The following is a 21,476-nucleotide window of genomic DNA, read 5'->3' as shown; positions in this document are numbered from 1 at the left end:
GCACAAATAAATCACTTTTTCAAATAATGTACCTGTGTAGCCGGGCACCATTTTTTCTGTGAGTTTGTTGTCTCCATTAGATCTTGGTAGCTGCATCGGCCTTCTCTCTCCACTCAGAGAGTTGGCAGCAGTCAGCCCTGTCCCTACATGCTTGCTGGTCGAATCAAAGTAGTTATTTGGCCAGGATGACACGATGGGATGGCGATTTGCACGTCTCTGTAAAATGAAAAACAAACTTTCATTATGATATATTGATTTTTTTTACATCAATTCTAAGGAAAAAACTACTTTCTTCCAATTATGAGAGCAAATTTAAATAGTTTGTAACAAATTGTATCTAAGGTTCAAGAAATTATCCTTTGCCTCGAGATCTCAAAGAAACCTGGCAAGCAAAATTACTTAACAAAAATGAGAGATGGTGTTATATCATTGCTTTTGCAACACAAGTGGTTACAAAAAGGCTTGGTAATTAAGAGTTTTAAATATATTCTCTGTTTATGTGCCACAATTAAAAAACGTTCTTGTCAAAATAACTATATAAGATTACAAATTAGTCTCCCCTTTCCCTTAAACAAAGTTAATCTTAATGTGATAAATGACAAGAATAATAGCATTTATTTCAGCTATGTAGCCTACACATAGCATATCTTTTTCAACTGAATGAAGATAAATACAATACACATACAACCTAATTTAATATTAATATTGACAAACACAATAATGAATGCTTTATTTTAAACCATGTTTTCTTCAACAAAGTATCTTCTATGTTGTTCAAGGAAATCTGTGCTTCAAAAACAGTTTGTTTATGCTTTGCTTCTACTAAATATATATACAGTATATATATATATATATATATATATATATATATATATATATATATATATATATATATAAGAGGCAAAGAGGTATTGTTATAGTTCCAACAAAGTTCATTACTTGGAAATAAACTTTGTTGGAACTAAATCTATATACAGTATATATATATATATATATATATATATATATATATGTATATAAAGAGGCAAAGAGGTAATGCATTGTTATAGTTCCAACAAAGTTCATTACTTGAAAATAAACTTTGTTGGAACTATAACAATGCATTACTCTTTGCCTCTTTTTATCTCATCTGTGTCCAACACGCGGAATGTAATATCGTTATATATATATATATATGTATGTATATAAATGTATATATTCTTATCTGCACATGTATCCCTCTTTTTCATGTCCATGTGAACTTCATTTTGCATGGTAAAAAACAAACAACAAACCAACAAATAATATGAAACATAAAAGAATTTGAATATATGGTATAAAAAATTCTAAAAATCTTACATTCTCTAGTCTGTTGGTTGCATTTCCATAAGTATCTCCCACGTGATACTTATACTGCTCAATGTAACCACAGTATCTGTAACAAAGGTGAAAAGATAAAATTGAAAGTAAAGTTAATTAAGTATTAATGAGAAAGAAATGTTTGAAATTAGGTGTTCACTGTTCAATTTCAATAATGATGATCCATATTGCTGATCAATATGCAAACTCATCCAGATTATTTTGAACTTTCCAGTTTTCCAAGCAGCAAACTGTCTAATTAAGGGAATGATCTTAAAAATTAAGTGTATGTTGGTATTGTAACGGCCGGGTATAAAATTTGTACTAGGCATAGGGCTGAAAAGTGCCCTGAACCCTTGTGTCATTCTAACAGGTGTGCATTCATGCTTGTATTTAATCAAGGTAATTGTGTCATCAGCTTTCACACCTGAAAGGTTTCTGATCATTAACAATATTGATAATCAGGATAATGAGGTTTCTCTAATGTACAACAAATAAATACATCAGGAATGCTTGCTATATTCCATCAAAATTACACTCCTGTAAATTTGCATAATGATGGAACCCATTTACACTGGGTATCACTTCAGAATATATCAGCTCCCTAGAGACCAATCAACAATCAGAGACTTGGGAGATAGGTAGACGTAAGTGAATATCAGGGGTGAGTGTATATCAATTTGAAAAATTTCAGGGGCGGATCCAGAATTTTAAAAAAGGGGTATGGAGGCAAGTTTTTCAGGAAATTTTGACAATAACCCCCCCCCAAAAAAAAAAAAATGTATTCACTACCAGTTTGAGGTTATTTGTCGCAGGGAAAATTTGACAACCAAAAAAAAAGTCTTCACTATACCAAATCGATTTCATTTTGTTCCATGGATAATTTGACAAAAGAATTAAGGTCTTCATGTCTGTGAATGACATATTCCACTCAAAAATCATTCTTCCATCAATCATTGCATGACAAGAATATATGATATGGGGTACAAAGAGGAAGAATAAATGCCTAGAGAAGTAGAAGTATATATATATAGTGGTATCAGTAATAGTAGTAGTAGTAGTAGTAGTAGTAGTAGTAGTAGTAGTAGTAGTAGTAGTATAGTACGTAGTAGTAGTAGTAGTAGTAGTAGTATGTAGTAGTAGTATGTATTGTAGTAGTAGTAGTAGTAGTAGTAGTATAGTAGTAGTAGTAGTAGTATATAGTAGTAGTAGCTAGAAGTAGTATACATAGTATAGTACATGTAGTAGTAGTAGTATGATTAGTACGATGATAGATCCATCATCCCTCCCATAATGCCTGGCATATATATATATACATGATTAACAATGACCGAACGCTGCAATATATATTCATGGATAAACATACTGACAGTCAAGTATAAAATAATAATAAACTTCTCTCCTCTCGTCACAATTTACAAAGTCAACTGTTATAAAGTTCATATCACATATAGTTACCCGGGTACTTGAGTGCCTTCTTTGAGCTCAGCGAAGTCCCTCCTACGATTTATATTCCACGTCGTGGAGTTTGCCATAGTTGTGTTCATCATTTTGACAAGATTTCCGTAGGTATAACCCTTCGATGAATAAAAGCAGCTCGAATTCAAGCAATTTTTACTGCTTAAAATGACGCGGAATCAGAAATAGTTGGCAATATCCCCCGCAGCCGGCGTCCGATCGTACATAACGAGTTCCTATCTCTGATTGTTTATGTGTGTACGCGTGGCGCGTCTGTACGGGAAAATTGTTGCTAGCCGCGAGCTTGTTGCTACGTGATTAACCTGTTACCAAGCCCCCTTTTCACCAGCCTCAGATCCTACGAGTGTGTATTCATCGAGTCAGCGGGGCGTACTGTGCGCTGTCGCTACGCTTTACACAGGGCGACTCCGAGCTTCAGTGCTTTTCTCTCGTTTCGACACTGCGCTTCATACGCATTGAATTACGGCGACTCGGTGACCGCATTCAAGCGATGTGTATTTGATGCCCTACAAGTAATTGACCGGGATCGTGAGATAAGGGAATTGGGATATAGATTGATTGGGCAGGCTATCTTGTATTCGTAATGCAGTACTAAATGGCATGCCTCCTCATCGTTATGCCTCTGCACTGAGTTACGGCATCGCGCAACTGGGTGAGTATTATAATAGGTCCATGGTATTAATGATACTATTATCAAGTAAAATTATGTTTTATTTCAGGCTCATGTAGAGGCCTAGAATTATTACTATTAGAGGTGCAGTGGTGAGCATTTGGTGATGTAAAAGTAAATGATTATAAATAATAGTACATACTAGTGATACTACTCTATAGAGTCTGGATATATATAGGGCCTAGCCTTAAAAATAAAAGCTTAAATAAGTTAAAATTAAGACGTGTTAATGGAATATCAATCATATTCATCGCTGTTCATAAACTGATAATAATGACTTGCAATTGTTCAATATTTGCGTAGGCCTAATTGGGATACAGTTATGACACTGACATATGTCTAATTACATGGACATGATGGAGTTGTGTGATAATAATTTCAAAGATTTTCTTTTTTAATCTGTTTTTTTTTTTAATCTCCAAACATGTAGTACTTGTAGTTGTAGACCGTATAGGCCTACATGTATAGTTGTATAGGCCTGTGGATATGTTCACTAAAAGAATAAGATGAATTTAATCCAGTCCTTCGGTAAATGCCTTCCCATAACTTGTCTTTTGATTTGTACTCAAACTGGCATTTCTTTATTTTTGGATATGTAATGGAGAATTTGTAAATAGAATATGTGCAGAATACCATACCCCCCATAGATTTTGTTTATCAAAAAGTGTGTATTATGCTACAGGAAAATATTTGAAATTTTATACATGAATTACATGTATGTTTCAGAGTTTCTGAATTCTCATTTGACATATATTTTGAAATGATGTATGATTGCCATAATACATAATTTGGGCTATTGTAGTTGATAATTTTAATCATATTCAATAAAAAGTATATGTGTTTATATTTCTAAATTATAGAATTTACTTGCTGATCGTAACTTATATAGGAGATGTTTGCTCATGTAGAATAAAATTTGAGTAATTTCATGTTATCAAGTCAGTATATCAAGTTGATATTGGAAAACACTCCGTCCATCGGAAAGAACGCAAATGTTGGTCCAGTGTTTAGGAAAGTGATAACCTACATGCATGCACGTTAAAACCAATACACTATACGTCAAAGAGTAGAGTGTTTACCCAGTGTATTGCACCTGCCGGTCCCGGCAAATTTCAGGTCAAGTACCCGATGCGTTTAGGAGGGCCCTGCATCGTATACATGTACATCTAGATGTCAGAGGCTTTTAGGTCTACATTCCTTAGGATATCCATCATATTTCATTTTATATATTTCATCTATTTTCAGCTGAAAGTTCCAGCTCAAAGCGAATCCTGTTCAAAGCACTAATAACACTATCACCACCCCACATCTAGCATTTCCTGATTTCGGCATATTGGACTATCCAGCTTCTCATTCAAATTAGTGATGCATTGATTTAACGGAGGAGGTCACGATGGGAGCAAGGAAGACCAAGCTTGCAACGGATGACAACGACGGAAACCGGAAGCAGGTAGACGATAACAGTCAGGATAGCTTCCAACTCTATTCACTGGTGAATTTGAAGGGAGGAGGGGAGCTTGTCGAACTCACCCGAGAGGCAATCAAGTCCAAAGACTGGCAGCCAGTTGAAGACAAACTAAGAAGTGACTCGGTAAGGATCAAGATCGGTTTATTGTTATGTCAAAATGAAAATGATTCTTGGAGATGGAGTAAATGAATTTTAGTAGGAGAAATTGATGAAGTAAAAGAAGAAGCAGTAGCAAAAGTAACTCTGGTATTAGAAAACATGAGGAAATGTGAGAAATACTGTCATAATTTTCATTATTTCATTACTTTTTATTTGTATTACTGTTATCATTATCATTATTATTATAATTATTGTTATCATTATTATTATTGTTTCCAGCTTCTCATTTAAATTAGTGATGCATTGATTCAACAGAGGAGGTTTTTGTCACTGTTGTAAATTATAATTTATTATTTATGATAATCATGATAATCATAATTACCTTTATCAATGTTAATTTTATTCCCTTGTTTTTGTATTATCATTATTCCTTCTCATCATTATTATTATCAATTATGTTTATTATGATTATTAATGGCAAAAATATATGATCGACAAGTGAGAAGTGACTTGGTGAGAATAATGACTAGATACCAACAAGAAAAATGCTAATCAAATAAGTAATCAAATATTGTCCTTTCATAGCTCATGATATCATCCTGAAATATTCTGATTCTTTTAAGCAATATTATCTTATTAGAGCAATAACTGAAATCATAATAGTAATAATAATCATAGAACAGTTCTTGTTTAGTGCATTATACCTGTCAAATGCATCAAAATATGAGGGAAACTTGATAATGCTAAATATGTAGATTTGAATTGCCCGATTGAATCAACTTGCCTTAAAATGTGTCGGATACTATTCCAGAGTTCTGGGGCTTCATGCACAAAGTCGAGTTAAAAATTTGAAGGATTATTATTAATATTGAATTGTCAGGCGTATTGAGCATTCCTTGGAGTAGATATGCACACATGAGAAATTATTATTATTATTATTTTTATTATAATTATTATTATAATTGTTCATTATTATCAATAATATCAATATTATCATAATTATCATTATCATTATTATTATTATCATTATGATTATTATTATTAATGTTATTATTATTATTATTATTGTTATTATTATTATTATCAATGAGTTTTCTTATTCATGTCTGTTTCCAGGTGAAGAGATTCTTGTACAACGATGGACAAGGCCGGGACATATCCATCAAGGAGCTTGTCAATCGCAGGAACCAAAGCAGGAAGGAGAAAGTTGAAATCATCGGAGCAACGTCAAGGCAACACAGTGCAAACACCATCAGTCCTGTTAGTCCTGGTAAGATAAAGGCTTTTATCTATATTTGCCACTCTCCACCCCAGTGTAGTAAATGGGTACCTTGCAGGTAGAAATTCCTTGAAATTTGAATGCTCGAGCGCCCGATCAGAGTAGCCGCGATGAAGAGGGGAAATAGTATGCAACACTTAGATATATTGCATTAATAATTGTTAATGTTTGTTGAATGTGTTTTATTTGAATTTTAATAATGTGTAATTTTATATACCGGAATGTGCAATACTCTCTCAATAGTTTTTCCATGAGGGCTCGCATGCCTCTTGGCAATAGTACTGAATTTTAATTTTGCAAGCCTTGGCCTATGGAAACGCCATTTTCTTACTCTTTTCTTCTTTCCTTTCATTTTTACTTATCCATTTAATTATTCAATTTCAAATTGTATTTTTGTAATTACATTGTACAATTTTTGTATGTTTTTTTTATGGCCAAATAAATAATAATAATAATGATTGATAAGCAATACATAAATTTGTCATATCATTATCAGTAATATTGGTGGCACTTCTCATTGTCAATGTGTATGCATGATCGTACCCTTTTCGCGAAAAAAAAGGGTGCTTTTTGAGCCTGGTTGTAAGTACATTCGCAAACATAAATGTACACGATTTTGAAAAAAGGGGTTCATTTTTGTCGACGATGTACTCGATTTCTTTAAAAAAGGGTATATTTTTTGTCAACATGAAATGTGAAATCCTAGAATTCTTACCAATTTCTCTCATATTTATTCCAGTCATGTTTTGACAGGTGTTTTGCTGTTATCTGACAAATGTTCACAAGACAGCTGTGATGGCTGCCTTGATTAATAAAGTTCTTCTTCATGTGTTCTTGTGTGTATTCTTGAAAAGTAAAAAAGGGGGTGATTTTGTAAAAGTGTACTTGAAATGCAAAAAAAGCGATGATATGGTAAAAGTGTACTTGAAATGCAAAAAAAAAGTTTTTTGTAAAGGTTAATTTCTTGTTAATTCGTACCCGTTTTGTAAAAAAAGGGTCGAAATTGCTCAAAATATATGTGAAACCATGCACAAAAAGGGGCATTTTTCGACTTCGGGAATGATCATGCGTAATGCCTTCGAATAGATAGTGCCACCACCGGTTATTGATAAGAGATGCAATTCAATTAGGCGGGGAAGCACTGTCATTACAAGGTGGACATCATGTTCATACACAAAATCATGTTCAAATGCTTGTGTTCCATGGCTGGTTGATCTAGATTGCTCTTACAATGAAGACTGAAGAGTATGAAAATTACTTAAATAAGGAACAAAGGGTATATTTTTCAACCCCATAGGTATGGAATGTGAATTTATTTCACTCAGTGATCAAAATTGAATATTTGGAAAGCATTAGAAATACTCACTTGACACCTACTTTATTTACAGTCTCTAAGTGATTTACACTAATGCAGTGCAGTGCTCACAATAACCATGGCTTTAACAGATCAAATATTACATTATTGCACAATACATGTATATTTCAATATGTTATTTTCTGTAAGATGACAAAAATACAATTTTAACTATATATTCACTCTTGGTCCACCACGACAGGCATTCAGGTATTTCATTTTCTTTTTCCCTTTTTTCACTATTTGCAGCTACCATAAGGAAGGTTTGCTGGGACCTGGACCAGAGAGGGGCTGTTGGAGAGACTATCCTCCATCTTTGTTTCCTCAATGCTACTGAGCTTCATAACGAGCTAGCCAAGAGAATAATCAAGGCATACCCTCTCCTTGTGAATGACATCTTCCACACGGACCTCTACCAAGGTAACAACAAATACTTTAAAGGGGAATCCCAGGCTTAAGATTATATGATTTGAACAGATAAAAAAAACTCAAACGAACACAGTACTGAAAATTTGATCAAACTCGGACAAGGAATAACAAAGTTATGACATTTTAAAATTTGCATTATTTTGGTGGAACAGTTTTATGCATGTCTTTCATGAATATTCATTGAGCAAACTGATGATGTCGTATCCCAATTTGTTCTTTTGTATTTTATCAAAAAATGAAATTATGTTTATTCACCTTTTTTTCCTCCAAGAAAAAAAAAAATTTGATGACAACTGATATAATACATTAAAGGACAAGTCCACCCCAACAAAACGTTGATTTGAATAAAAAGAGAAAAATCCAACAAAATTTCATCAAAATCGGATGTAAAATAAGAAAGTTATGACATTTTAAAGTTTCGCTTAATTTCACAAAACAGTTATATGCACATCCTGGCTGGTATGCAAATGAGGAGACTATGACGTCAACCACTCACTATTTCTTTTGTATTTTATTATATTAAATATGAAATATTCTCATTTTCTCCTCATTGTCAAGTGATAAAACGATTAATTCCTCCCTGAACATGTGAAATTAGCATTGTTTAATACTATATGGTTCAGTCAAGTTGGTCCTTATTGTCAAATCTAAAAAAAAAGAAATATTGTATAATTCAAACTATAAAAAACAAAAGAAATAGTGAGTGATGGACATCATTCGACTGACTCAACTAGTTGTGCATATCACTGTTTTGTGAAAAATAAGCGATACTTTAAAATGTCATAACTTTCTTATTTTACATCCGATTTTGATGAAATTTTCAGCACTATGCTAGTTTGATTTTTCTCTATTCAAGTCAGCATTTTCCTGGGGTGGACTTGACCTTTAAATATTCATTGCTGCAACTTATTTTATTATAAGGGAGTCATATCATTCACTCATATATGACAAAATGAAATAATTGTGATTTCATGTAATAACATAAGAAAAAGGAAAGTGGGGACATGAAATCATCAGCCCACCTAATGAATATTCATGACGATGTGCATATGACTATTTTCACAAAACATTACTAAACTTGAAAATTCAATAACTTCTTTAATTGTTATCAGATTTTGATAAAATTTTCAGCATTTTGCTCTGTGTATTTTACTATTTTTATTCAGATTATTTTCAGGTTAAGACTGAAAGATAACGTTATATTTAGTATTTTACCCATCTCATGTGGTTAAGCCACTATCTCTCCTTTTCTTGCCGACAAGGCCAAAATCAGGCCAAGGAATATCTCTGGGGAGGGGTAGGATAATTGACTGAGCCTGGGAGGTAGGACTATATTAGACAAATTTGAGTGATTTTCATTCATTCTTTTGCCAGCAAATTATAAGCTGTACCTCATAAAAAAAATAATATTGCCGTTAACGCAGGGCATGAAAGACTTGAGCAGAAAGAAGATTTAAGATGCAAGCCACTGCGTTAACCACAGCATGCTCCTCCGTTTACTTATTTACTTCATGTGATCTGTTTCCCACAGAAGTGAAACAGTATTGTCCTCCTGTTTGTGAAGAAGGTTTTTAGCATCAATCTTCATTTTTAGTCAGATTTGTTCAGTTAGATTGCTACGTTCTAAATTCACTCCCTGATTTCATTACTGAATATTATGTTTTATTGTACTTTTTTGTTTGATTGTAATTTCTGTAAGTATTTGACTTTGTATCATTTGTTTATATTTGTTGACAGAAAATTGATAAATCTGAATCTAAACTAAAGATATTTCCATGAAAAAGAATAATTGGTGATGACTTTAGGATGTCCTTTGACACTGGACTTGTCAGCCTCTGGAGATAAGTCATTACTCATTTATAGCTTTGGTAAATTCTGATGGGTATAGAAATTTTGAAGCAGAATGCAAGAATGAACAGAAGGCATTGATAACCAAAATGAAAACAGAAGCTTAAGAGAACAAATTATAAAAACAATCGAGAGCTTTGATTGGTCATCAAAATATAATGTTACTCATTATTTTGTGTCGTAGGTGAGAGCTGCCTTCACTTTGCCATCGTTAACGAGGACTTTCCCATGGTGAAGTTCTTGGTAGAGCATGGTGCCAACATCGATGAGAGGGCTTGTGGCACATTCTTTCTGCCTGATGATCAAAAGAACACAAGGAAAGACACCTACGATCATGAAGTTATTGTCGTGGATAACAAAACAAACTATCATGGGTAAGAAGACTACAGTATGTGATTCATGCTCTTTTATAGGTCGGTGCTATCAAATTTGTTGTTTATTACTTTATAAGATCCTGTGTATAACACGCTTCTAAAAGGACAAGTCCACTCCAACAAAGTCGATTTGAATGAAAAGAGAAAAATCCAACAAGCATTATACTGAAAATTTCATGAAAATCGGTTGTAAAATAAGAAAGTTATGACATTTTAAAGTTTCGCTTAATTTCACAGAACAGGTATATGCACATCCTGTTGGGTATGCAAATGAGGATACTGATGATGTCATCCACTCACTATTTCTTTTGTATTTTATTATATGAAATATGAAATATTAGAATTTTCTCCTCATTGCCAAGTGAAACTATGATTAATTCCTCCCTTAATGTAAGGAATTAGCATTGTTTGATACTATAAGGTTCAGTCAAGTTGGTCCTTATTGTCAAATATGTAAAAAATGAAATATTGTATATTTCAAACAATGAAAATCAAAAGAAATAGTGAGTGAAGGACATCATCGACTGTCTCATTTTGCATATCACTGAACTGTGCATATCACTGTTTTGTGAAAAATAAGCAAAATTTTAAAATGTCATAACTTTCTTATTTTACGTCCGATTTTGATGAAATTTTCAGCGTTATGCGTGTTTGATTTTTCTCTATTTGATCAAATCAATATTTTTCTCCTATTATTTCCTAGACATACCTACTTTGGAGAGTACCCTCTGAGCTTTGCAGGGTGTCTGGAACAAGATGACATCTTACGTTACCTCTGGAGCAAAGGAGCTGACGTGAATGCCCAGGATTCCAATGGGAATACTGTACTTCACATGACGATACTTCACAATAAGAGGGTAAGATCAATCAGTGCCAGAAGTATTTTGTATTTTACTCGACCAGATATATTTATGATTGGTTTAAACTATGCAAAACCTCATCAATTGAACCAATACACATGTAAAAATTATATGGTGTAAGATATTAGTGTAATTTTGTGATTAATCACATTATTTACCTATACAGGTATGTACAGAGATTATTCTTGTGTTTGTAAGAAACCAAGATTGCTGGTTTCCATTTGTTAGAATATAGCATGAAATCGATAAAGCTGAAAAACAATGACACTGAACGTCAACAACACAAATAAGCACATGTGGGAAAGTGTATTACTATTGCTTGGAAAAGACCCAATATCGTGCTCTAATTCCTTGCTTCTCAGCAATTACACAATTTCTTCCAGAATACTTTGGAACATACTTTTTTTATTTATAGAAACAGACATTAGGGTGGTCATTTTATTGGATTATGTTTGAACCCATTTCTCGAATATTACCAAAACTGGCATTTATCTTCAATACATAGCACAATCATAATTATTATCATTATTCTTTATGTTTCAACACATGTCTCTGTCTGCATTATATAGTCTCAGTTCACCCAAGCCTTTGAGCTTGGAGCAAGCTGCAGTATCACCAATTTCCAGGGCTACACCCCTCTCTGCTTGGCAGCGGAGCTGGCAAATACAGAGTTCTTTGAGAGCATCATCCATCTAGAGCGTCAGGTCTCCTGGAAGTATGGGGAGGTGACGTGCGCCCTCTATCCTCTCTACAACCTCGACAGTATCGGAGTTGATGGGAGCGTCAATGAAAAGTCTGCTCTATTCACCATTGTCAATCAGGTACAAAGTTTCTCTGCTCTTGTAATATGATTGGGATTAAGTGCTGTGAATTAGAAATCCAAAGATATTCATTGATGTTCAGTATGGTGATGACTTACTGATGATGATGATAATAAAAATATGTATTATGATAATGATAATAATAATGGTAATATAATGTAATGTAATAATGATAATAATACTAACGATGTTTCAATTGGTATCATTAACCCATTGTCTTCCGATTCTGTAATTCTCATGGGCATCATATAGAAATCTGAAGATGTTAATTGATTTTCAGTACTGTTTCAATTGGTGTACTGATTCTGTAATTTCTATAGGTATCATGATATGGTTTCAGTAGTTAGTGGGTTAATACAGGGATCTCTTACATGTGGATCACATTTCCAACAGGTTTAATGAAGATATCCCACCGCTGCCACCAGCGGTTAAAGACATTTTTCTATCACAAAATGCTGAAAAATGCAATCAAATTTAGGGGCCAATATCCCACTGCTGCCACCAACATATTTAGGAAAACATTTCCATCACAATAAAATGCTGAAATAAGCGATCAAATTTAGAGGAAATGTCCCACTGCTGCCACCAAAATATTCAGGAAAACATTTCTATCACAATAAAATTTAGGGGCTGATGAAATCAGATTATGGCCACCAATAAGGGCTGATTATATGTGAACAGCATTGTAACTTAACTCTCTCACAAGGTGGCACAATGTTGCAGTCAAGGTTGGCCCACACAAGACTATATTCATCAACAATTCTGTTTCGGCTTTAGTATTACAACTTGCTATTTGAAATAATAAAATGAAACCACGAATTTTGACCCTTAGGCTTATGACAAACAGAAATACCCATTGATATCATGTTCAAATAATGGTTCAGATTTTTCACATTGTCTGAATGTGCTTCCTGTGGATATTTCTGTAGAAGACTTCCAAATTCTTTTTTTTAGACTACAACTTATTTCTGGGTATTGGAATGTACATTTTTTTAAATGTTACCCAATCACTTTAAGACTTAACAAGAGGCAAGATTCATTTTATGCACTCACTTGATACATCATTCATTTAACGGTATTCCCTATTTCTTTTTTTTTTCAGTCCGACATTGATCATCTCGGCCTAATGAAAGGTTTGATGACCAAATTGCTTCATGAAAAATGGAAAACATTTGGGCGGTTCCAATTCTACCTTCGCATGGGACTCTTCGTGCTCTACTTGATGCTCCTGACAACAGCATTTTATATGCGTCCAGGCAAGGTAATAATGATAACTAGAATAGCTGGATTTATGTAGCCCTTATTGCCAGAGGTACTTTACTATGCTTACTAAATAAGCTTTTCATTTTTTCTGAATGAAGGAAATGCTCCATAACAATGTCAAAGCTGTACTATATTCCTCATTCTTTTGATGTACCTTACTATTCAGTGAATCACATATGCCCATTGCCCATATATTCCTCAACTTATAATCTTTTACAAGTTCCAGTAACAAGAAAATCCTGGGGGGAACAGGACTTTGGTCATGCGGGGCCGACCCTGTGGAATGCTCTCCACATGAGTTTGAAAACAAAGACATGAAGACATGCCTGTATATTCAATGGTGCTGTTTGATAGACTACCATTAATGAATTCCTTGTTTATAAAGATCGAACCTATAATGTATTTATTTCTTCTCTAACATGCTCTGAAGTGCCTTGAGCATCTGTTAAAGATGGCAATCTCTTCATGAATTACATATTATACAGTATATTTCAATAATATATCAAGTTAACAGCTTTGATTTGTGTAGGGACTCACAACGAACATTATCATTACCTGGAATATGTTTTAAATGAAAGTATATCATTTTGTGAATCAACTATCATCTTGGGTAAAAGTGAGCTGCACTGTGTACAATCTAGATTATATTTTTATTGCCCAAGTAATCTTGCCTTATTCACGTCATATTTCTTTTTTGTCAGTAATTACAAAAGTTGCTGTTTTTAATTAATTTTTGAAATATGGAAGAGTCTATTGATTTAGTTGTCAACTTTAAGATATGCTCTTTTTCTCAAGATTACAGTAAATCTTTTCAATGTGGAATATAAAGCAAATAATCACCTTTCGGTTTCACCTTGGCGATATACATGTAGATGCAGATATCATTCCTCAGTTTCACCTTGGAAAGATAGCGACATCCAAATTGCCTTGGAAATCATAGTTTGTCCTAATTATATTCACCATTCAATCATTTACTTAATAATGATAATAAATGTGATTTGTAATGCGCCAAATCTACTCTGCAGAGTGCCCAAGGCGCAGTAAAAAAAAGAGAGAGAGAATAGTACAAATACTAAATACTATTCATTGTATCTTGCCAGGACCGTTATGCTAGAGATGTCAATATCACAGACGAATTCGGGAATACAACGGTTGTACAGGATTGGAATAGGTGTTATCTTCTCTACACAGAAACGGTGCAGGATAAGGTAAGTCTTAAACACAGTATCCTAACTGAAAATTATTAAAGGTAAGAGAAAGTATTAGCAGTACACAGTTATTTCATGAGAAAGTCTTTTAAATTAAGGTTAATTGTCACCATATTATTATATATAGAGAGATCTGGTACATTAATGTTAAGTTATCTTTGTGAAATCATGAAATCTTAGCTCAAAACCGATAATTTTCATGATCACTGGCACAGAAAAGCATATGTGGGACAGTGTATTAACATTGCTTGCCGAAAATACCCAACATTTGGTGGAATTCCTTGCTTAATTTGCTCATTTCCCAGCAATTACACATTTTCTTCCAGAGCCATTTGGCACATATTTCCTCTTTATACATAAAATCACTCGGGTGGTAATTTTCTTGGATTCTGTTCGAACTCATTTTGAGGTCGTTACAACAACTGGTATTTATCTTTAAAGCCTGTCTTAAGTTTTGGTAAATACCCCCAAAAGTGCAAGTCTCTATTTCATTTCTAGATTATATTAAAGCAAGCACCTCAAAACAGTGGTGATGTAAAAACTAACCCTCAGAAAAATGCCATATTTCAATTCTTATGGGTAAATATGCTGTCAGTGACTTCTACGCTCTCATGATATTGTAATGTTCCATGATATTCTGGTACAGATCACATTACAGCCACTTCATCAAAGATAAATACACACTTTAATATGATCGTATACACGTATAATTTTAGATACCAAGATGCCTGCAGTGGTAAATATTTTCTCTTTGTATGTGTCCTTATAAGGAACCCTTTTAATCGGTTCAGTTTTTCATAAAGCTGTTTTGCAATGCTGTGCACAATCTTACATCAAATTGGTATATGACAAGCAAAGTAGGTGTCTTAATTACATTAGCTAAAGTTGAAATTTGCCAATAAAATAGCATTTGGCTGTCAAAATACATTTTCAGAGCAATATGCCTTTTTTTCTCATGGTGTAATGAACTTTGAAAGAAATTTTTGAAATGGAAGAAGATAATGTTTACATGAAATGAAATGTTCTGAACGGTTTGATATGTTTCAGGTTCGTCTCACCTTTGAGTGCTTGACTTTGATCGGGGCCGTCACGTTTCTTTACTTTGCTGCAAGAGAGTTTCACCACTTGAGAAAGCTCTACTGGAATGTACTGGTGAGTTCTGGATGATTTTACTCTTTCTGTATTTCCTGGAGAAAGTCTAGTTCCAGTTTCATGTGGGTGCAAGAATGCCCTTAGCAAAACATTTTTGTGCACCCCTTCGTTGCAAAAACAGCCCTTACGCAATACACTTATTCTTGCTGCTAAGGGCGTTTTTGCACGCATGCGATATTTGAAAGTGTGGTGTTAGAGCATTCTTTCATATAATAGTAATTTTATTCTTTCATAATAGTGTGGAGGAGCTGTGGTGTAGTGGTTCTGACTCTCGCCTTGTAAACAGAGGGTCATGTGTTCGAATCCCACCGCGGTCTGGCGTCCTTTGGCAAGGCATTAATCCACACTCTGCCACCCTCGACCCAGGTGCTAAATGGGTACCCGGTAGGATGTGAAAGTCATTGTAGCTTGTCCAGTTCTTTCTCTTCTAGTCCAGTACTGTGTGCGCCTCACGGGCAACTGACTGGAATACTCCCCAGGGAGTGGAGGATGTGCACACATTGTCTGCAGGAATGACTGATTGAATCCGATGACCGGGGTAGTAATATATCTGTAAAGCGCTTAGACACCTTGTTCCGATGTATTAAGCGCTATATAAAAACAGGTTATTATTATTATTGTTTCACTGACACAAGTTTTGTATATAATGAAATGTGACGATTTATATTGAAAAGTCTTACGTGAGTTCAAAGTGGGAAAGACGTGCCTCAGACTTTCCTAAGGTGCCTAAGCAACACATGGAATAAGTTCTTCCCTATTAAAAATGATCAATTATCTCTCGTTTACAGCGCAACGCCCCAGCAAAGGCCATGTTCCTCTTATCTTGCTGCTTCGTAATCCTGGCGTGTTTCGGACGGATTCCACCCTGTGCTCCGTACTATGAAGATGTGCTTATCATCCTCTGTGTGCTCACAGCCTGTCCATACTTTCTCTTCTTCTTGAGGTTTGTGTCCCAATGCTCCCCAGTCGGGTTTAACTTAAACTCCGGTTTAAAGTTGTGGTTAAGTATGGATAGCCAATTGTTACATAAATCACTAACGGTAGAGATATCATATTTCAACTCATTTCGCTTTCAAATCATTCATAATTGTCTAGGAAGTATAAATAGATGATTGTCTTCACCGTCGATGAATCAGGAAAGAGCACAGTAAACATGATAAGAAACAAACAACGTAATAAAAATTTTGACACTTTTGGCTCCCCATAATTTTAGCACAGAGTTAGACCATGGTCTAAGTTAAACCTGACTTCAGAATACGGGCCTATGTGCTTATTTTATATTTTCTATGTTCACTTGTCTCACTATTGCACTGTATACTGTAAGAAGTCTAAGTTAAAAGTAGCTTTTGTAAAGTAACAATTGCACACAAAATTACTTTCTTAAGATCTTATGTTACAAATTTTCTGATTATCTGAATGAACTTCGTGGGGGGGATGGGGGAAAACATAAAAGGATAGTGTAGAAGAAGATGCCAAAACATTTTGTATTTAACATACAATCAAAGTGTAATTATTGATGCATCTTGCAAAAAAAATCTTTGGCCAGATTCCACCCTGTGTTCCATACTATTCACACTTCAACTGAATCCCTTTTTTTTTTTATTATATCTGCATGCTTTCTTCAACAGGGTATATGCCCTGGTAGGTCCATTTATCTTCATGATATATAAGATGATACAAGGAGATCTGCTCAAGTTTCTTCTTCTTTATCTCATCTTCTTCATTGGTTTCTCACAAGGTAAGTTCACGATGATGGTAATGATGATGAATGATGATGATGGTAGTAGTAGTAGTAGTAGTAGTCGTTGTAGTATTAGTAGTAATGATAAAAGAGAACCACCAGTTATTATGCACTTGTTAAGTTTTATTATTATTGTTATTATTATTATTTCTAATTAATGAATATTATGTACCAACTCTCTCTACCTTTCTGTCTCTTCGTAGCAATGCATATTGTATTCCTCTCCTCCTCGGGGGGTGAAACTAACTTCATCGATTCAGCCGTCAACATGTTTGTCATGTCCCTTGGAGAGTTTGGAGATGTTTATGAGGAGTTTGATAGGACCCGTTACCCGCATATGGCTAAGGTAGGTCCAGAAATTACCTTTTCCTTTGAATGACGTAGTTATTTGGCTTATATCTAATGAATTTCAATTAATTATTCATTGTTTTGAGCTTAGGGCTGATTTTCATAATGAAAAAAAGAACAATCCCAAAATCTCACCACTCCCCCTCACCCCCCCCCCTCCCCATTATGGGGTTTCATTATGGGGTTGGATGGTTGCATATTTTTCCCCTTACAAAGAAAGTATATAAGAATCTAAACAAAACTCACTACCCCACATATGCACAGTAATATGATCTTGACTTCAGCCCTTCAGCATATACATGCACTAAATTTTTGATAAATCAATTCACTTTTGTGCATTCTCCATTTATGAACAAAATATCAATTACTTCATGATTTATGTCACAAAACGAAAACGTGTCTTTGTTTCATGTGCATTTTTTTTTCTCATTATATATGCATTTATCATTAACAGTTCCCAGTTCTATATTTTCAAGGGATATCCTCACTTTACAAGCATTGCTTTTAGTGGACCCCCTCATTTCCAAATGCTTTATTTTATACTGCTATTCTTTAAAATGTCAGTGCTTAAATATCTATCTTATTACTTTGTATCATGTTTGAAAATAAATTACATAGAATTTTATTGAATTGAATTGAATTTGAAATACAAAATGATGGTTCATCCCTATTTCTTCCTCTTCAGTTCTTGTTCTTTGTCTACATGGTGCTTGTGACATTACTCCTAGTCAACATGCTTATTGCTATGATGGGCAACACCTTCAGTACAATTGCCAATGCTGATTATGAGTGGCAGAGACAGGTAGGTCCCTATCTTTGTTATTATTATTATCATTATTATTATTATCATAGTAGTAGTAGGAGGAGGAGGAGGAGTAGTATAGGTAATAGGCATGCAAGAAGAAGCAAAGAAAAAGTGGATTGGATTCTCTAGAAGTATGATTTGAGTGAGAAAAGAATATATAAATTATGGGGAAAATATTGTTGGTAATGTCCAAAAAAGATATTTGAAAATTTTACAATTTCAGAAAATTTTATTTCTGATCCACCGTATTCAAGCTGGTATTGTTAAGACTCCATTTTAATCTGCAAGCGTCTTCAGTCAAGAAGGGGGCCATTTTTTGTTGATTTTGTACATAGATGTTTGAGTGTTATTATTGTTTACTTTGTTATTATTCATGTTACCTTGTGTTGTTGTTTGTTTATGAGGACCATTTTATCCTTATTAATCAATTCGATTGCAATTTTTTGTCCAAATTGGGGATCAGAAGAGCCATATTGAATTCCTGCCTGGGGTGAATACGATCCATGTGCCTTTTCCTCAAGATACCTAGGAATCATGATATTTTTCTTGGTTCAGCAGATATGTTTTATACAATTCCTTACAAATCATCAGTTAGCCTAATGAATTATATTTTGTTTGCGTGCAGTGGGCTAAAGTTGTGCTGGTTCTAGAGCAGTCTCTATCCCCAGAGGTTCGGCACAGCATGCAACTGATGTACTCCCAACCCGTGTGGGAAGGGCTCCCTGGCAGGGCTATGGTACAACAAACAGAAAGAGAAGTAAGTTACTCACATGAGGTCAGACTCCGTAAGAACCGTATGAAAGGGATAGTGTAAAGCATCAGCATTGAAGATTGTATTGAGGGTGATTGTCCTTGCAAATTTCCTTGACAGCTCCTGAATAAGATTCTTCTGATTGGTTATTCTTAAGAATATGTGGGGTTTACACAATCAGGGAAATTATTCCATGCCTTAGTGAATTACTACTTCTGCCTCTAAGTGATGGCTTCTTCAGAATTTCACAAGGTTTTCATTACTGAAAAGCAGTCACTCACTGACAGTAGAAAAATCCATGGTTTTAGGAGCTGAGAAGGACTATTCCTATCATTACATTCAGTGAGAAGGCAACTTATCATGAAGCTAGATAGCACTGTCAGTTTTGTATTTACCAAAATTTACCTTAGTCAGAGACCAGTGCTTTAACCAAATTGTCAAAGCTGATCTCTTAGTCAGCTTTTGTTTTGTTGGGAACTTTTATGAAATGGTTCTCTAAAGCTAAAATGGGAGACAGACATACACAAAGGTTGATTATTTTATGGAATCTGGTGGGTGTTTCATAAAGCTTTTTGTATGTTAAGAGCGACTTTAAGACCAACTGGTGATCCTTTCTTGTGGGAAATGATATTCACCATTAAATGTTCATTGGTGATTATTTGGTGTGTGAGAAAGGTTCACCAGTCATTCTTAAAGTCGCTCTTAACTTATCAACAGCTGTATGAAACACCCACCAGGAGTTATGGAATTATTTTATGGCCCATGTATCACATGGATGTTGTGTTCATCACATTTTGATTTAATAATTTTTGCCTTTCCTGTGTAGACCCATGACGACAGAGAAGTGCAGAAGGCCCGTCAGCGCAACAGTCGCAACACTCGGATGAAGTTTATTGATGGGGAATGGGTGCCGCCTCCCATGAATGACCAGCCTCGGGACAGTGTGTTGGGGACACACCAGCCGCCTACTGACCCCAAACCACCAGTGACCCTTGTTATCCCAGAAACAAAGATCACTTCGCCAGATGGGGATTATGTGTAAGATTTATCCCACTGCTGCCACCAATATAATGCAAAGGAACTTGTATAACCAACCTTATCACCCTGTTTTAGGGGCACACCAGTGGCAGTCTGTCCCTAAACCCTCAGTGACCTTTGACATCCAGAAACAAAGACTACTTCCCCAGATGGGGATTACATCTAAGTGTAATCCAACTGCTGCCACCAATACATACAAAGTAACCTGGTCAACTGCCAGTTGGTCTATTTCCAGTTGACCAACCTCGTGGCAGTATGTTAGGGGCACATCAGCCGCAGTCTGACCCCAAAGATGTATCCCACTGCTGCCACCATAATATACAAAGGAAATTTATGACCTACCTTGTGACCCTTGTCATCCCTAAACAAAGGTTACGTTGGATTATGTTTAAGATGTATCCCACTGCTGTCATTAAAACATTCAAAGGAACCTGAATGACCAACCTTGTGACAGTGTGTTAGGGGCACACCAGCTGCAGTGTCATCCCAAACCCCCAGTAAACCTTATCCCAGAAATAAAGGTTATTTCGCCAGATAGGGTTTATGTGTAGAATGTATCCCACCACTGCCACCAATATATATATACAAAGGAACTTGGTCAACTGCCAATGGGTCTATTGCTAGTTGACCAGAGTCGGGACATTGTGTTAGGGGCACACCAGCTGCAGTCTGACCCCAAAACCCTCAGTGACCTTTGACATCCCAGAAACAAAATTCATTTCACCAGATGGGGATTATGTGTAAGATTATTATTATTATTATTTCTATTTATGTACTGCACTTTTCTCAAAATGGCCCAAAGTGCTTACATCAACTAAAAGAACACATCAAGTATAAAATGAAATTTGCAATCCTAAAACTCTTAACTGGAAAAAAAGGAATGGCCTCAGTCCCTTTTTAAATGAAGTGAGAGATGGTGATTGTCTGAGTGAGAGAGGTAACTTATTCCAATATAAGATGCATCCTATCACTGCCACCACTTCAAACAAAGAATCCTCCACGCCTGCATGACCAACCTCATGAGAGTATGTTATGGCCACACAAACTGCAGTCTGATCCCAAAACTTCAGTGACTCCTGTCATCCCAGAAACAAAGGTAAATTCGCCAGATTGGGAATTATTTGTAAAATGTATCCAACTGCCTCCGCCAA

At 35.0% G+C, this 21,476-nt stretch overlaps 2 protein-coding genes across 4 annotated transcripts in view; one reads left to right on the top strand and one right to left on the bottom strand.

Annotated features, from left to right (window-relative positions):
* LOC129272320 (ciliary microtubule inner protein 2B-like) overlaps window positions 1-3,233 on the bottom strand; it is a 9,826-nt gene extending 6,593 nt beyond the window's left edge. Inside the window, exons 1-3 of one of the 2 annotated variants that reach the window (XR_010295303.1) lie at window positions 2,797-3,056; window positions 1,339-1,414; window positions 33-216 (exon numbers count right to left, since the gene is read on the bottom strand). Coding sequence is in view for 1 of the 2 variants with exons in the window: in XM_054909469.2 (XP_054765444.2) it covers window positions 33-216; window positions 1,339-1,414; window positions 2,797-2,888 (352 nt within the window). In the remaining variant the exon portion in view is untranslated. Of the gene's footprint in view, window positions 1-32; window positions 217-1,338; window positions 1,415-2,796 lie in introns of both variants that reach the window. The other variant, XM_054909469.2, reaches the window with a different exon arrangement.
* On the top strand, window positions 3,208-21,476 carry LOC129272622 (transient receptor potential cation channel subfamily V member 5-like). 2 transcript variants are annotated; one of them, XM_064107677.1, is made up of 16 exons: window positions 3,208-3,469; window positions 4,801-5,078; window positions 6,171-6,324; window positions 7,937-8,107; window positions 10,149-10,338; window positions 11,042-11,195; window positions 11,768-12,019; window positions 13,122-13,280; window positions 14,383-14,490; window positions 15,538-15,642; window positions 16,431-16,585; window positions 17,271-17,380; window positions 17,587-17,729; window positions 18,417-18,533; window positions 19,162-19,293; window positions 20,114-21,476. In XM_064107677.1, the coding sequence occupies exons 2-16, from the start codon at window positions 4,881-4,883 to the stop codon at window positions 20,327-20,329; spliced, it is 2,364 nt and encodes a 787-aa protein (XP_063963747.1). In that variant the 5' UTR covers window positions 3,208-3,469; window positions 4,801-4,880; the 3' UTR covers window positions 20,330-21,476. The 2 variants fall into 2 exon arrangements, with proteins under 2 accessions (XP_063963747.1, XP_063963746.1); XM_064107676.1 differs by having other exon boundaries at window positions 3,234-3,469; window positions 4,733-5,078.

This window comes from Lytechinus pictus, chromosome 12 (genome assembly GCF_037042905.1).
Source record: "Lytechinus pictus isolate F3 Inbred chromosome 12, Lp3.0, whole genome shotgun sequence".
Lineage (NCBI taxonomy): Eukaryota > Metazoa > Echinodermata > Echinoidea > Temnopleuroida > Toxopneustidae > Lytechinus > Lytechinus pictus.
Note: the sequence above shows the minus strand (reverse complement) of the source record. Positions and strands in the feature narration are given on the sequence as shown.

Bases quoted from the DNA above. Each gene is read 5' to 3' on its own strand.
- LOC129272622 (XM_064107677.1), top strand. From the start codon at position 4,881: ATGGGAGCAAGGAAGACCAAGCTTGCAACGGATGACAACGACGGAAAC. The intron at 11,196-11,767 runs GTAAGATCAATC...TGCATTATATAG, and splicing joins CGATACTTCACAATAAGAGG to TCTCAGTTCACCCAAGCCTT. The intron at 19,294-20,113 runs GTAAGTTACTCA...TTTCCTGTGTAG, and splicing joins TACAACAAACAGAAAGAGAA to ACCCATGACGACAGAGAAGT.